The 15,954-nt window shown below is 42.4% G+C and overlaps 1 protein-coding gene across 1 annotated transcript; it reads left to right on the top strand.

Moving 5' to 3' along the window:
• Positions 1–1,270: 1,270 nt before the first annotated feature.
• Positions 1,271–9,053, top strand: fndc4b (fibronectin type III domain containing 4b). The gene is made up of 7 exons (XM_013131909.3): positions 1,271–2,299; positions 4,032–4,147; positions 4,244–4,345; positions 4,476–4,575; positions 6,092–6,181; positions 6,260–6,432; positions 6,741–9,053. Exons 1-7 carry the CDS (start codon positions 2,221–2,223, stop codon positions 6,780–6,782), a joined length of 702 nt encoding a protein of 233 aa, XP_012987363.1. The 5' UTR covers positions 1,271–2,220; the 3' UTR covers positions 6,783–9,053.
• The last annotated feature ends 6,901 nt before the right edge of the window (positions 9,054–15,954 follow it).

Consider the following 15,954-nt stretch of genomic DNA (forward strand, 5'->3'; position numbering starts at 1 on the left):
GGACTCAAGTGAACCAATGTCGACTCAACATGGACTTGGGACATAACGTAAGCTTAAGTCCATGTTTTTAATTGACTCAAGTGATGTTATGTCTGACTGTGGCCCAATGGGAGTGGGCCAGCACTGCCTATGTGGAGAATCAGTAACTCCATACTAAATATTTGTACTGCAAAAGTAAATATTTGACACTATATCATGTTCATCCAAGCATTAAGTATGTTTCTAAACCGTGGAGGGAAATACATTATGTAGGATTCACTCACAGAAATCCTAGTGGGTACAGATGAATGATATTGAAATAAATATTTATAGTTGAAGTATAAGAATATACCTAAAGTATCATTATTATTATATGTTAGCTGTCAAACTAGAGGTAATGCGTGATTTTCTGCTGCCACCTGGTCTCCTGGCAATGATGTCACCAGGCCTGTACAGCGTAACACACTACTGGGTTAGCTTTCTGGCGAGACTTGGCCTGTGAGAACAACCAATCAGCTGACAGACCAACGCCAGTGGGACCGACTAAGGAGAAAGTGAGAACATGACAGCGAGGAAGGGAGAGAAGACAAAACAAAGACAACTAGAGAATGACAGAGGACGAGAACACAAGAGAAAGAACACACACCTTTCACTAGTGTGAGTGTGCCCAGTTTAGGGTTGGCCTCTTAGGACTCCTGGGGTGTCAGCAAGGCTTGTCAGAAAGACAATGAAGAAATTAGAACATCAGAGCTTTAACACAGAACATAAAACATTGAACCTTAAAGATATTCAATGTGTGTTTGTGTGTGTCTGTGTGTGCAAATATATAATATCCCTCTAGAAACTAATCTCCCCGGCTAGGAATATATTGACAAAGACATTTTACCCTGGGATTGCACTCCAACATCTGGATCAACACTTGTATGGTACACACTTGACTACATTGTCGCTGAACAGCCTCTGAAACACACACACACATACACACTCACATTAATATCACTGAACACCATGTAGGGGAGAAAAGTAGCCTACTTCCCTAAACCAAAATGTAAGTGTCAATTGAGATTAGTGAGACATGATGAGGAAAGTTTACCATCTGAAAATGTAACTCACTGCTGTAAGTCACAGAGAATAAATATATAAGTTAACAACATTTCACAATTACATTCAACAAAACTATTCATAAGTATACATTACCATTATTAAAAATATAAACAGAGCAAAAACAATTAAACAAACAAATAATAACAAAATAACTTAGAAGAGGTTGTGTACTTAGGTGTCTCTAAGGTTAAAAGTCAGGGTGAAAGGTTAACGAGGTGCATGAGTGTGTCCCTAAGACCTGATCCTACCTGACCCTATAAGGCCTCTGACCCCTGACAAGACCTCTGACCCCTGACAAGACCTCTGCCTGGTAGGTGGAATGACACTGGTGGCGACCCATCGACCTGTTAAACTCTTCGTTGTGTATGTTTCTTTTGGTAACCTAACACGGTATCACGATCACATGGTAAATCAATGCGAAAAGGGGTACGAATGCCGGCCCAGTTCCATCTCCCGCTTCCTGGCCACTGGGCTTCTCTCTGTGATGAGAATTCCAGGGCTGAACTTTGTCACAATCCGCCATGTGTGTGTGTTCGTGTGGTCGACACCTGCTGTCCCCACGAAGATAAGAAAGTAAACCCTGAAAAATTGGACGCCTAGAACCATTAAGAGAGACAGAGAGAGTACGTTGCGCGCGCGCGCCTTTCACCAAACCGAAGAGGAGCAGGAGGCTCACGGAAGAGCACGTAGTCAGGTGGATCCTCTCGCGCAGACCCGAAGAAAGGTGACAAGATCCTTATGTTCTGGTCTTCTGTGTCCATTTCCCTTCAGCTATTTTCTTAATGACACTGGTGAACGCGGTTTGCGAGGCTCTAAAACGCCCGCCACCGTAACAAGAGTAGCTTCTCCGGATCCTTTCTCATTAAACGAGCAACAGCTGTTTTCCTGCATTTAAGCAACATCACGCGTGGTAACGACGTCATTTAACCACGAATGTCGCGTTGTGGTGGTGTTCTTTTAGTGGACCACTGACCGTTATCGATCGGAAACCCTGCTGCTTCAAATGCGTGTGGACTAACATTGGACTAAACTGGAACATCGATAATATTTACCCCAAACATTCTGGATATCTTTACCGGTTGTGGGAGAGCGAATTGGTTGTGATGTGATGTAGTGGCGGAGAGAGGGAGGGGGAACATGCCTGCTGATGTTGCTGTCTCATTGAGTCTCGCTACCCTCCTGCTGGCGACCTGGCACACAGTGATGGTTGTAGCAAGTAAGTAGGCTGGGTTAGCATGTAGCTAAAGAAACCCTGGTGTTGGTCACCTTTACGGACTCATTGGCAATGCTGTATTCACCTTTTCTCAAGGTCTCCACTTTCGGTCGTGTGTGTTTGTGTTGGGGTGGGGGTATGTGTCAGTGTTTGTTTCTTTTGTATTGACAGTAGTGGTTTATGTTCATGTCACAAACGAGGACTGCCTGAGACACGACCTAAGAATCACTTCCCTGGATTGAGAGGTTTATCCTGATTTATTAACTGGTGCAAGCACACCACTCGCTCTAAAACGACACACACACACACACACACACACACACACACCGATCCTTCACAGTTATAAGTGGACCCATTAGGCTTATGCTGTCTATATTGATCTCAGGGCTGTTTTACTGATTTACGGGCCCTGGTCTGCTCTGAGCTGATCCATACATCATTGTACATGACAGGGACAAGCTGTTAGATTAATTACATCTGCAATGTATGTGTTTACTCTGCCTGATTCAGCTATGATCAGTAAACATTATTAAAAACACTTGGCTGCTGTTGAGGTTAGGGTACTTTAGTCTGTTAAAGTAGCATGTGTTCGTGTCTCTGAGTTTCTTGTCTTGCTATGATTCACTCTTAAATCAATTTTCATTTCTCGTTCTCTCTCATTTTTACTTTGCCCTCTTCATCTTCTCCTCCTCTATTCTCTTGCCTCTATTCTCACACCGCCCTTAACCTCCTATTTCTCTTCCTTTATTCTCTCCTTCTGTATTCTCTCCTGCCTCCCCTTCGCCCCACCCGTCCTCCCTCCCTCCCTCCCTCCACCTCAGTTTATTTAATTGTATCAGCACAAATAGAGCTCAATCAATTGACTTAAAAGGGTTATAGTGTGAGTGATATTACTGTGCATTTCATTGTGTGCGCAGACACACACACACACACACACACACCAGTCCATCCAAACCCCATTCATTCTGCTCTCTGAATCCATTAGCAACAAAATCATTTTATCGACAGCAATCAGTCAGGTCGGGGAAAAGACAGTTGAGTGGAACAAAAGTGTGTGCGTGTGTGGGTGTGTGTGTAAGAATGCTAATTGTTGACAGGACCGTGTCATTCTCATACATCTCTCTCGCTCTACTCTCTCTCTCTTTTTCTCTCTCTTTTTCTTACTCCCATTCTCCATTCTTCCAGTTTTTTTTAAATGTTTACATATTCATCATCTCATATCTGAGGTCATGATGGAATGTTAGACCAGGTCATTGAATATTCATGACATCCCAATGGGTCCTGCTGAACACTAAACATTATTCCTGTGTTATAACATTAAAGATGAGTAACGTGCAATCCATTTGTAGCTGTGTTTTAGCGCCTAATGTGCATTATGCAATACATTGCGGTTGTGTTATAACACTGAACATGTATAATATGTAATACATGATTGTTGTGTTATAACATTAAACATGTAAAATGTAATACGTTATTGCTGTGTTGCACCACTAAACACATGTAAAATGTTATACAGTACATTATCGCTATGTAATAACACCAAATATGCACGATATATAACATAATGACATGTGTTATAACACAAAGTGTAATATGTATTACAATATCAGTGTGTTATGAGACCGAACATGTCAGATGTAATACATTAGATATTATGGGTCATGTGCAATGTCGTCACCGTGTAATAACACAAAATATGTTCGTATATTAATACATAATCACTGTGTTATAACAGCTGTGCCGGCGGCCCCGGTGAACGTCTCAGTTACCCAGCTGAGGTCGGACTCCGCCACCATCACCTGGAGTGTCCCGCAGGGAGACGCTGTCATCGGATATGTCATATCTCAACAGGTGCCCCACGCCTGTGTGTGTGTACTTCTGAGTTTATGCGAAAATGCTGTTTAATTGCAGATTCCATTGTGTGTGCGTGCGTGTGTGTGTGCGTAGAGGCAGGACGGGCTGATGCAACGCTCTATTCGGGAGGTGAACTCGTCGAGTCGAGTGTGTGTGTTGTGGGACCTGGAGGAAGACACTCATTACAGCATACAGGTGAAGATTTAGGAGTTACAGATCCCGGGTTGGTTTTGAATGCTCGAGCTGCAATTCGCCCTGGACAAAATGGTCTGTTAAAGGTCAGGGTTTTCAAGGTTGGGGGTTAAAGGTGTGTTGTGTTTCTTAGGTCCAGTCCATTGGGCTTCAGGGAGACAGCCAGCCCAGTCGGACTATTCACTTCAGAACTCTGGAGAAGACTGACCACTACCCAATAGGAGTCCTGGAAGGTGGACATACTTACATACACACACATACAACACACATTTTGGGATTCTCACTTCCTGTGTGGACACAAAACATTCCCATTCAACAACCTATTTTCTCTTACACTTAACCCTCAACCTAACCTTAAACTAACCCTAACCATTACCCCCAGAAACCTAAACTAACCCTAACCATTACCCCCAGAAACATACACTAACCATTACCCCCAGAAACATAAACTAACCCTAACCATTACCCCCAGAAACCTTAAACTAACCCTAACCATTACCCCCAGAAACATAAACTAACCCTAACCATTACCCCCAGAAACATAAACTTACCCTAACCATTACCCCTAGAAACACAAACTAACCATTACCCCCAGAAACATAAACTAACCCTAACCATTACCCCCAGAAACATAAACTAACCCTAACCATTACCCCCAGAAACATAAACTATCCCTAACCATTACCCCCAGAAACATAAACTTACCCTAACCATTACCCCCAGAAACATAAACTATCCCTAACCATTACCCCCAGAAACATAAACTTACCCTAACCATTACCCCCAGAAACATAAACTATCCCTAACCATTACCCCCAGAAACATAAACTTACCCTAACCATTACCCCCAGAAACATAAACTAAGCCTAACCATTACCCCCAGAAACATAAACTAACCATTACCCCCAGAAACATAAACTAACCCTAACCATTACCCCCAGAAACATAAACTAACCCTAACCATTACCCCCAGAAACCTTAAACTAACCCTAACCATTACTCCCAGAAACATAAACTAACCCTAACCATTACCCCCAGAAACATAAACTAACCCTAACCATTACCCCCAGAAACATAAACTAACCCTAACCATTACCCCCAGAAACATAAACTAACCATTACCCCCAGAAACATAAACTAACCCTAACCATTACCCCCAGAAACCTTAAACTAACACTAACCATTACCCCCAGAAACATAAACTAACCATTACCCCCAGAAACATAAACTAACCCTAACCATTACCCCCAGAAACATAAACTAACCCTAACCATTACCCCCAGAAAGGTAAACTATCCCTAACCATTACCCCCAGAAACATAAACTAACCCTAACCATTACCCCCAGAAACATAAACTAACCCTAACCATTACCCCCAGAAACATAAACTAACCCTAACCATTACCCCCAGAAACCTAAACAAACCATTAACCCTAATTCTAACCTTAAACCCAGTCAAAACTCTTACCCTAAACCTGACCCCTAAACCAGAAAAAACATTTTTGCCACAGTCAAATAGGTTTTTGTTTTGTGATGATTGTGGGGTTTTTTGGTTCCACCCCCGGCAGCAGAGAACACACACACGCATGCACAAACACACAAACACACACACGCATGCACAAACACACAAACACACACACGCATGCACATACACACACTTGCACAAACACACACACACTTGCACAAACACACACACGCATGCACTAACACATACAGACGCCCTCTAAGTGCCCCCCTCTTCGCCCCCAGATGACCCCTCCATGGAGGGCCTGGACATGACCCCTAACCTGCAGACTGGAGAGCTACTCATCGTCACCACTGTTCTCCTCCTGTGGGCAGGTGTGTGTTTCCAACAAAGGATTAGTTCCAACAATATGATTGTCTCTTATAATTCTGTTTGATATGTGTACCCCGCAGCGGTTATAGCACTGTTCTGCCGTCAGTATGACATCATCAAGGACAATGACTCCAGCAGCAGTAAGGACAAAACCAAACGCCCCTCTGTCCGGACCGAACCATCGTACTACAGTACCACCGCCTCAGCTCAGAGCACACCACTCTACCACTATGGGGGGGTGCAGGGCAGCAAGGTGAACTAACCTTCAACGATTAGGGTCTGTGTCTCTGTGGGTGTCTGTCTGTGTGGGTGTCTGTCTGTGTGGGTGTCCGTCTGTGTGGGTGTCCGTCTGTGTGGGTGTCCGTCTGTGTGGGTGTCCGTCTGTGTGGGTGTCCGTCTGTGTGGGTGTCCGTCTGTGTGGGTGTCCGTCTGTGTGGGTGTCCGTCTGTGTGGGTGTCTGTCTGTGTGGGTGTTTCTGTGTGGGTGTCTGTCTGTGAGGGTGTTTCTGTGAGTGTGTCTGTGTGAGTCAATAATGAAGCTCTTATCTTTTCTCTCTGTCAGTTCCATCGAACCTCCTCGTCCATCAGCATCATCAGGGTGTGACAGGAGAAGACTCACAGCTGTCATCAACTTACACAACTTGGGAGGAACATTAATTTCATCATTAACCTGTGACATAAGAGATGGCTAAATCAACCGTCAAGATGGCCAGTGGCTGAATTTCATTATCAACCTGCTACTTGGGCGATGGCTAAATTACATCATCAAGCTGCGACCTGGCTGATGGCTGAAATGGCATCCTTACCCTGCCACTTGGGCGATGGCTAAATTACATCATCAAGCTGCGACGTGGGAGAGGTCAAAATAACAATCCACATGCAACATAGCTGATGACTTAATTACACAATTAATCTACCACTCCAGTGATGGTTACAGAAGATTGTCAATTGTTTTGTTCCAATTGGAAAAAAGTACATGCTCAGATCCCTTTTATGATTACTCATCTTTATTTTGGTCACTCCCTCAATCCATCTACTATCTCAGAACTGAGTATTTTGAGTATTTTAGAGAGGGGTTCTCAATACAGTGACTGCACCAATGCCATAAATCAAAACTGTTATAATACCAAGGGAAAGGCAAATGTAAAGCTTTCCATTAGATTCCATTGCCACGAAATCTGTGGAATTCGTGTTCCACTGAAGTGATGAAACTGTGTTCTACTGCCCCCTGTTGTTCGGAATAGTAAACAACATACACACAGGATCCTCTTTACTGTCCCTGTTCCAAGGAAATGGAAAGAGACTCAGCAACATAACTTCTACTTTTGGTTGTAAATAAAGTAACCCTCCATTTTAAACCCTCATTTACTACATTTACTGGAGTGGTTTATCAGTGCTTAAGAGAACCTTTTACAGTTTAATATTGTCAAGACCACAATGTGTAAGATCTACTTTCAGGTGTGTGTGTCTAAACACGGAGCCTCTCTAGAAATATTATAACCTACAACAGACACACAAGCTTGTAAAAGAGCCATTGTAAAAAAGAACAGACACACAGTCTGTGTACAGAGGCATTATAAATAACAACAGACACACAGTGTTAAAAGAGACATTGTAAAAAGGAAAAGACACACTGACTGTGTAGAGACATTATAAGTAACAACAGACACTGACTGCAAAGAGATGTTATAAATAACAACAGACACATGGACCCTGTATAGAGACACCATTACTAACAACAGACAGAGATACTAACATCTGACCTTGCTGTACATGCCTAACTAACAGACTAATACCCTGTATCATTGAGACTCTGTGAGACTGCTCCTGTAGGCTGCTTGTGAATCCTCCCCTGGGCATGTGATAGACCAATATACTGGTTGGCATCCCTGGTAATGTTGTTATAGACCAGTATACTGGTCGGCATCACTGGTAATGTTGTTATGGACCAGTATACTGGTCGGCATCACTGGTAATGTTGTAATGGACCAGTATCCCTGGTAATGTCTTATAGACCAGTATACTAGTCAGCATCCCTTGTAATGTTGTTATAGACCAGTATACTGGTCAGCATCCCTGGTAATGTTGTGAGGCAGATTCCTAGGTAGAACAGAACTCAAACCTCCAGGAGTTGCCAGCCCCTGAACTAACAGAATCTGAGTTTACATAGTGAGATTATACAACACCGTCCACAGTGTTAATATAGTTTGGAAAATATGAATAGTTACATGGACGATATGATAGACAGTGTTGGCATCTCAAATTGTTAAAGCATAGTTGAGAACCCTGTTACAATAGGAATAAATGATTATGTTCTCATATGACTGGATCATGTATGCCAGATGTTATTTAGCAAGATAAAATGTTTTTAATAAACTTGTTGAACACATTAGGATTTGATTATTCTGATCATTTTATTTTCAGGAACCTACTTTACTTTAGTTACTTATAGACAGTGACATCAGCTTAGGTATTATGTGTTATTCTCTTATCCCACTTTCTTATCCCTACAACCCCTTCCACATCACAGTAAGGAAGACACCCATCCACCTTACAAAACAGGAAGGAAGACACCCATCCACCTTACAAAACAGGAAGGAAGACCCCCATCCACCTTACAAAACAGTAAGGAAGACGCCCATCCACCTTACAAAACAGGAAGGAAGACCCCCATCCACCTTACAAAACAGGAAGGAAGACGCCCATCCACCTTACAAAACAGGAAGGAAGACACCCAGCCACCTTACAAAACAGGAAGGAAGACGCCCATCTACCTTACAAAACAGGAAGGAAGACGCCCATCCACCTTACAAAACAGGAAGGAAGACGCTCATCCACCTCACAAAACAGGAAGGACGACGCCCATCCACAACACAAAACAGGAAGATGCCCATCCACAACACAACACAGGAAGGAAGACGCCCATCCACAACACAACACAGGAAGGAAGACGCCCATCCACCTTACAAAACAGGAAGGAAGACGCTCATCCACCTTACAAAACAGGAAGGAAGACGCCCATCCACAACACAAAAAGGGAAGACGCCCATCCACAACACAACACAGGAAGGAAGACGCCCATCCACAACACAAAACAGGAAGGAGGACGCCTATCCACAACTCAAAACAGAAAGGAAAACAGACACAAGGTAGATGTCTTTCACAAAGACATACCTCACCGTAGTTCCCATAGTACCTCAGGCCCAAAGGCACACGCCTCAATCCCTGTTAACAGCCTGCCTCAAGGAATATATTAATGCTGCATCTTCCCTTGTACATGACTCTTAGCAGAGATTGATAAATATTATTCTGCCATTATTGGTGTGTGTAACTGTGAGAATGGGTTCATTCAATAGATAATACTCTGTGATATCTTGAACTGCTGTTTAGAATTTAGGATGGTTTTGCTCCAAAAATCCTGTCCCCAGTGTAGATTTGTCCCAAAGACCTTCTTGACCTCAACCTTCGCTTGGTTAGGGCTGCCAATCTGTTTGACAGCCAAGTTGTAATCCAACAATGATCCAGTTTCTAATAGTGGTGGCCCTCAACTCTAAACCTGAATTATTTTTTCTTAAGTACATATGACATATTTCTATTACAGTTTTTTCTGATTGCTTGGGCACATTTCTTGTAACTATTTGCTATTTTTGCAAAACTCTACAAACAAATAAAAAAAACTTTCACCAAATCAGCAAAACATTGTAGTTCTCTTGCAAAAGCTAATAAACCTTGCTTAACTCTTCAAACTTTCGTAACATTTTTATTTTTGTATCAAACAGTTAAAACAAGCCATCACATTAATAAGCACACAATGCGCCAACTACACACTGATGGCATGAATAAAAAACACATCTGGCTTTTGCTTTCTCTGTGCACAAGGTAGGCGGTGTCAGTTTGAGGTCATACTTTTGTCATAGTTCTGTAAACATACAGGGATCCGAACTTCAAGTATTACTGTTTATTTACACACATCAAAACAAACACAAGTGTTTTTTTCTAAGTCAAAACAGAAAATAGTAATTTCACTGAGAACAAATAAACAATCAGTCCACATCGTGTCGTCTCTCTGGGTCCAGCCACAACATTTAATCTACATCACATGCAATGTCCTCTAGACACCGGGGGAAAATATCTTCTGGAATGCCGTATCCAGCCCTGACATGATGCCTGGTCAATATCCCCACATGCCTCCTCCATTGCCTGTAAAAGGGCTATGCATTGATGGGGATGACAGTCATAGACCTTCCAGCGCCAGGCAGAGAAGAACTCTTCAGTTGGATTCCAGAATGGAGAGTATGAGGGGAGGTTGAGTACAGTGAAGAGTGGGTGATCTGTAAACCAGTTGCGGACCAAAGCAGCCCTATGGAAACTAACATTGTCCCATATGATGCCGTATCGGGTCTGCTCTGGCCTCTGAACATTAGTGAGACTGTCATGTAAGGTGTCCAGGAATGTAATGATGTGTGCAGTGTTAAATGGGCCTAGGGTTGCATGATGGTGAACAACACCATTTTGACTTATAGCTGCACACATAGTTATGTTACCATCACATTGTCCTGGGACATGTCCTGGGACAATGTCCAATAATGTTCCTGCCACATCTCCTTGTTTGAGTGAGGTTAAAACCTGCCTCATCCACAAAAAGCAGCTCATGACCCATGGCATCTGCCTCTAGCTCCATCACTCTCGGGACAAGACAAAACAAATGCAGCACAGCAGGCCCATGCACAGCACTACAGTATGCACTTCCAGATTCAGTACCAATGATACTATAGCTTACCTGCACAGTCATATCGCAGTTGTTTCACACGTTCACTGTTTCTTACAAAAGGAACTCTGTAGATTTGTTTCATTCTGATTCTGTTGCGGTCAAGTACACGACATAATACAGAAATGCTCACATTGTGTATGTTTTGGAAGGTGGTGTCATCCTCAATTATGCGCTGCTGTATTTCACATAGCCTTATAAAATGATTTGCAATCACCATATTGGTCTCTTGTTCTGCAGTGAACATTCTTCCTCTGCTCCCAGCATTTGGACGTCTAGCAATTCTGTAAAGTAACAATTTCAGTATTTTTACATGTATGGTATTGTTGTGTTTCTCATTAGAGTATGGCAGTGCTACAAAACTCAGTGCAAAGTGACTGTACTTACCGATTCTCATTTCTAAATGTCCTTATGATGCTTGCTACAGTGTAGCGGCTCAAGTTCGGCTGAACCCTTTGGCAGCTTCCCTCAGGGTTGTTCCATGGTTGATTACATGGTCCACTATTGTAGCTCTGATGTCATCACTAATTCTATTTCTTACTGTTCTTACCCTTCCTCTTCCCCCTCCTCATCCTCCCCTTGCTCCTTCACCGCTGCATCCTCTTCCTCCTCCTACTTCTTCACCTCCTTTTCCTCTTCCTCTGCCTCCTCTAATTCTCACTCTTCCTGCTCCCTCCATTGTATTCCACACCGACAGCTCACCTGTGGCTTCTTTATAGTGCTTAGGCTGATTGTAAAGTGAACTAATGATCTAAAACAGTTTTCACATGTGACAGTGTGCCAGTCAGTTGGCAAAATAGTGTAAATAATAGCCATGCATGTCTATAGTTTTGCTAGGAGTGTGTTGATCATTTGGAAAATGAGTGTAAACCACTGAGTTGTGTTTCAGTTCCGCAGAAAGATTGCTGTGCAGTGGATTGTACCTAGTTTTGCAAAGTTGTAATGAGTAGGGCAGGTTGTTTATCGTGTTGTCCTGCCCTCTGGTGGTCCTTGTGTGATGTTGTCTTGTCCATACCCTAGTTAATTAGGTTGATGTCTAACACCGGTGTTTCACTCCCAGCTGTCTTGTGTTAGTCTCGTTATCTGTGTATTTAGTTGGCTCCCTTCGTGTGTGTTGTATGGATCATTATTTCATGTCACTGGGTTTATTTGGTGAGTTAATACAGTTAATACAATGGTCAACCATTGTATTAACTGTGTTGAATGTTGGATGTATAAGAAGCGGTGTTGCGCACTTAAACAAAAATAAACCCACGAACGTGAGACATGCCTGCGCCTGGTTCCTATCCTGCACTCCACAACCATGACAAACCGTGACAAAAGAGTGTGTTAAAAAATTGCAAACTGAGTGCAAAGCAGTGTTTGTGCTTTTAGTTTTGCAAACTCAGTGAGTGGTTTTGCTATAAGTATTAATAGTTTTAGGAATTGTGCTATGACAATCACGGTTAGGGTTTAAGCATTCAGAAAAAACTGTAAACACATTGGTCTTATTTAAATGTATAATTTATTTCATCCTTCCATGAGGAAATACTTCAGACACGTGTAGCGTTGCTCACAAAGCCAGCTAGTTATTCAGTTTGCATTGTGTATTTGAGTACTCATACAGCTGGAGTTAAACCTGCCATGCCCCAGGAGACGTTGCTCTGAGTGAAAGATTTTAAGTGTGTCAGCGATGATCCAGTTTCTAATGTACAATCTACAATCCCTAAGACTGGGTTATTCTGAAGTACAAGTCCTGTCTATTAGACTGGGGGGGGGGGGTATAACACTGCAGCTTACTATCTGATGCTCCATGTGCGATTATTACAAAAGAACGTAATAAACACAGGGGCACTTCACCCTGGGGGGACCTTAGTCTGAGAGATTTCTAGGGCATAAATTGTGCTGAAGTAGCAAGGAAAGTTTTTTTTTTCTCACTAAAACCACCATATTATACATCAAAGTCTGGATTGAATGGGCAAGTGAGGTCTGAAAAATCAATATAGTCATGTTTTGTTTCATTTCAATTAATCTCAATGTTATACCAATCACGTGAAGGGTACATTTTGTGTTGTAGTGGTTATCCACGATTGACAGAGCTATCAAATGTATTTCTGTGATTTTCTTCTCAGTATATTGATAAATGTACAAGGTGTCAATATTTTTGCCTCTTTCTAAAACACTACAACTTTGAGGGTTAGTAGGCCTACATCAGGCCAGGCCCGGGTGCAGATCATTTGTTTGTCAGTGGGCAGATGTAAAAATCAGAGGAGATCAAATAATTATTTCCCTCACTGTATATTATCAAATGCATATAAAATGCAAAAAGTATAACAAGTCTTAGATGAATGTCATTTTGGGGTGTGAACAATAATTATTTTGAAATATATGTGGGCAAAATTGGAATGTATTTATACATTTTTAAATAAATTTCGGAATAAAAAGTTAAAAACATTTTCATACCTGAAATGTATTTTGAATAAAGTAAAATGTACATATATTCATCATACATTTTACATGCATTTTGCATTGCAAAAATACATGTATTTTCCGTCTGGGCCTGATTGAAGAATTAATTTACTAATCGCATTTGAACCACAACAGTTTAACAGGACAGTGAATTGTATAGATTTGTGCCTTATTTCTTGCTAAATAAACTGTGGCTTTGAGAATTTTATGATTATTTTGGATAGAGGAAGCTAACTATTAAAGTCTGTGGCTGGCATTTTACTTATTTATGGAGTAGCACTATCGTTAAAAAAGCAATTGAGTTCAGCCTTGCTGATCACAAACCATGCATGCAGGGAATAAATATAGAGATTTGTACATAACAACATAAAAATACATATACTAGACATATACTTTTCCTTTGCTGCACATCTGCCCCCTCTAGTAAATTAACAAAAACGAACAAACAAAAGATAACGTAACCATCACATTACTCTGAGAACACCATAACCCCAAGCACATATTATATGCAGTTAAACACTGTTAAAGGTTCTGAGACGATATTTAAACTACTAACTTGCTGGGAGGATGATGGAACAAGATTATTTGGCATATGTCAATATGACATACACTCACCTAAAGGATTATTAGGAACACCATACTAATACTGTGTTTGACCCCCTTTCGCCTTCAGAACTGCCCTAATTCTACGTGGCATTGATTCAACAAAGTGCTGAAAACATTCTTTAGAAATGTTGGCCCATATTTATAGGATAGCATCTTGCAGTTGATGGAGATTTGTGGGATGCACATCCAGGGCACAAAGCTCCCGTTCCACCACATCCCAAAGATGCTGTATTAGGTTGAGATCTGGTGACTGTGGGGGCCATTTCAGTACAGTGAACTCATTGTCAAGTTCAAGAAACCAATTTGAAATGATTCGAGCTATGTGCATTATCCTGCTGGAAGTAGTCATCAGAGGATGGGTACATGGTGGTCATAAAGGGATGGACATGGTCAGAAAGATGATGGCCTTTTAATTGTACCTAGAATTTCTAAACAAACAGCTGGCGGCTGGGCCTTTTCTCAAAGAGCTCCACTCGTGTGGAATGATCTGCCAATTAAGGTTAGAAATGCAAACTCAGTGCAAACTTTCAAGTGTCTACAAAAAACTAATCTCTACAGCATGGTTTATAATTAGGTGTAGCCTGGCCCGGGGGCGTGAAGGCGACCAGTAGGCTTGATACTGTCCACCCTTGCTGTCTTGCCAGGTGGGCTCTCGTCGCCACTGGGATGCCCTCCCTCCAATGCCTTTCGGGTGAAGAGTCACTGGCTTGTTGTTGACTCTCTGTTGCGCACTTGTGCAATTGGGCTGTACGCTGCTAGCAATACTCGGCCCTCATTCAGGGGGTTTGCGGTTGGTGGGTGTCCCTTTGGTTGATGCCTGGCAATGTGGCCTGATTGATTTCCTGCCTGTTGGGCCCTGTCCGGGGCCTCCCCCGGGTAGGGCCACAGTGTCACCGGACCCCCCTTAGTTCCAAGGTGTTACGCTGCTATATTATTGTGCTGGGGGATATGAGGAATGCACTACTAACTTTTTTTTTTTTTTTTTTTCAGTGTCCTCCAGTTTTAAATTTTAGGAGGAGATGAGGTCCTGGTCCACACCTGCGGATTATCTGGTTTGGGGGGCCCCGTTGCTGTCCCTGTCCTTGTCCACCTGGTCATACTTCTGACATAGTCTAAAATCAAATAGACTCGTGATTTAGCCCAGAGAAATGTATTTATTATTCCAATTGGACTCTTAATATCTCACCCGGCACAGCCAGAAGAGGACTCCCCTCTGAGCATGGGTCCTCTCTAGGTTTCTTCCTAAAATTCGACCTTCTTAGGGAGTTTTTCCTAGCCACTGAAACTCAACACTACTGTTGTTTGCTCCTTGGGGTTTAAGGCCAGGTCTCTCTGTAAAGCACTTTGTGACAACCGCTGTTGTAAAAAGGGCTTTATAAATACATTTGATTGAATAATTGAATGAGAAACAATGCTCAGGTAGACTGTGGCATTTAAACGATGCCCAATTGGCACTAAGGGGCCTAAAGTGTGCCAAGAAAACATCCCCCACACCATTACACCAACACCACCAGCCTGCACAGTGGTAGCAAGGCATGATGGATCCATGTTCTAATTCTGTTTACGCCAAATTCTGACTCTACCATCTGAATGTCTCAACAGAAATCAAGACTCATCAAACCAGGCAACATTCTTCCAGTCTTCAACTGTCCAATTTTGGTGAGCTTGTGCAAATTGTAGCCTCTTTTTCCTATTTGTAGTGGAGATGAGTGGTACTCGGTGGGGTCTTCTGCTGTTGTAGCCCATCCGCCTCAAGGTTGCGCGTGTTGTGGCTTCACAAATGCTTTGCTGCATACCTCGGTTGTAACGAGTGATAATTTCACTCATAGTTGCTCTTCTATCAGCTTGAATCAGTCGGCCCATTCTCCTCTGACCTCTAGCATCAACAAGGCATTTTCGCCCACAGGACTGCCGCATACTGGATGTTTTTCCCTTTTCATACCATTCTTTGTAA

This window comes from Esox lucius, chromosome 15 (genome assembly GCF_011004845.1).
Source record: "Esox lucius isolate fEsoLuc1 chromosome 15, fEsoLuc1.pri, whole genome shotgun sequence".
In the NCBI taxonomy this organism is placed as follows: Eukaryota; Metazoa; Chordata; class Actinopteri; order Esociformes; family Esocidae; genus Esox; species Esox lucius.

What these genes read in the sequence shown, in the direction of transcription:
- fndc4b (XM_013131909.3), top strand. Translation starts at nt 2,221, where the DNA reads ATGCCTGCTGATGTTGCTGTCTCATTGAGTCTCGCTACCCTCCTGCTG. An exon ending in ACACTCATTACAGCATACAG is followed by an intron (nt 4,346 to 4,475) that starts GTGAAGATTTAG and finishes TGTGTTTCTTAG; the next exon opens with GTCCAGTCCATTGGGCTTCA. An exon ending in TGTTCTCCTCCTGTGGGCAG is followed by an intron (nt 6,182 to 6,259) that starts GTGTGTGTTTCC and finishes TGTACCCCGCAG; the next exon opens with CGGTTATAGCACTGTTCTGC.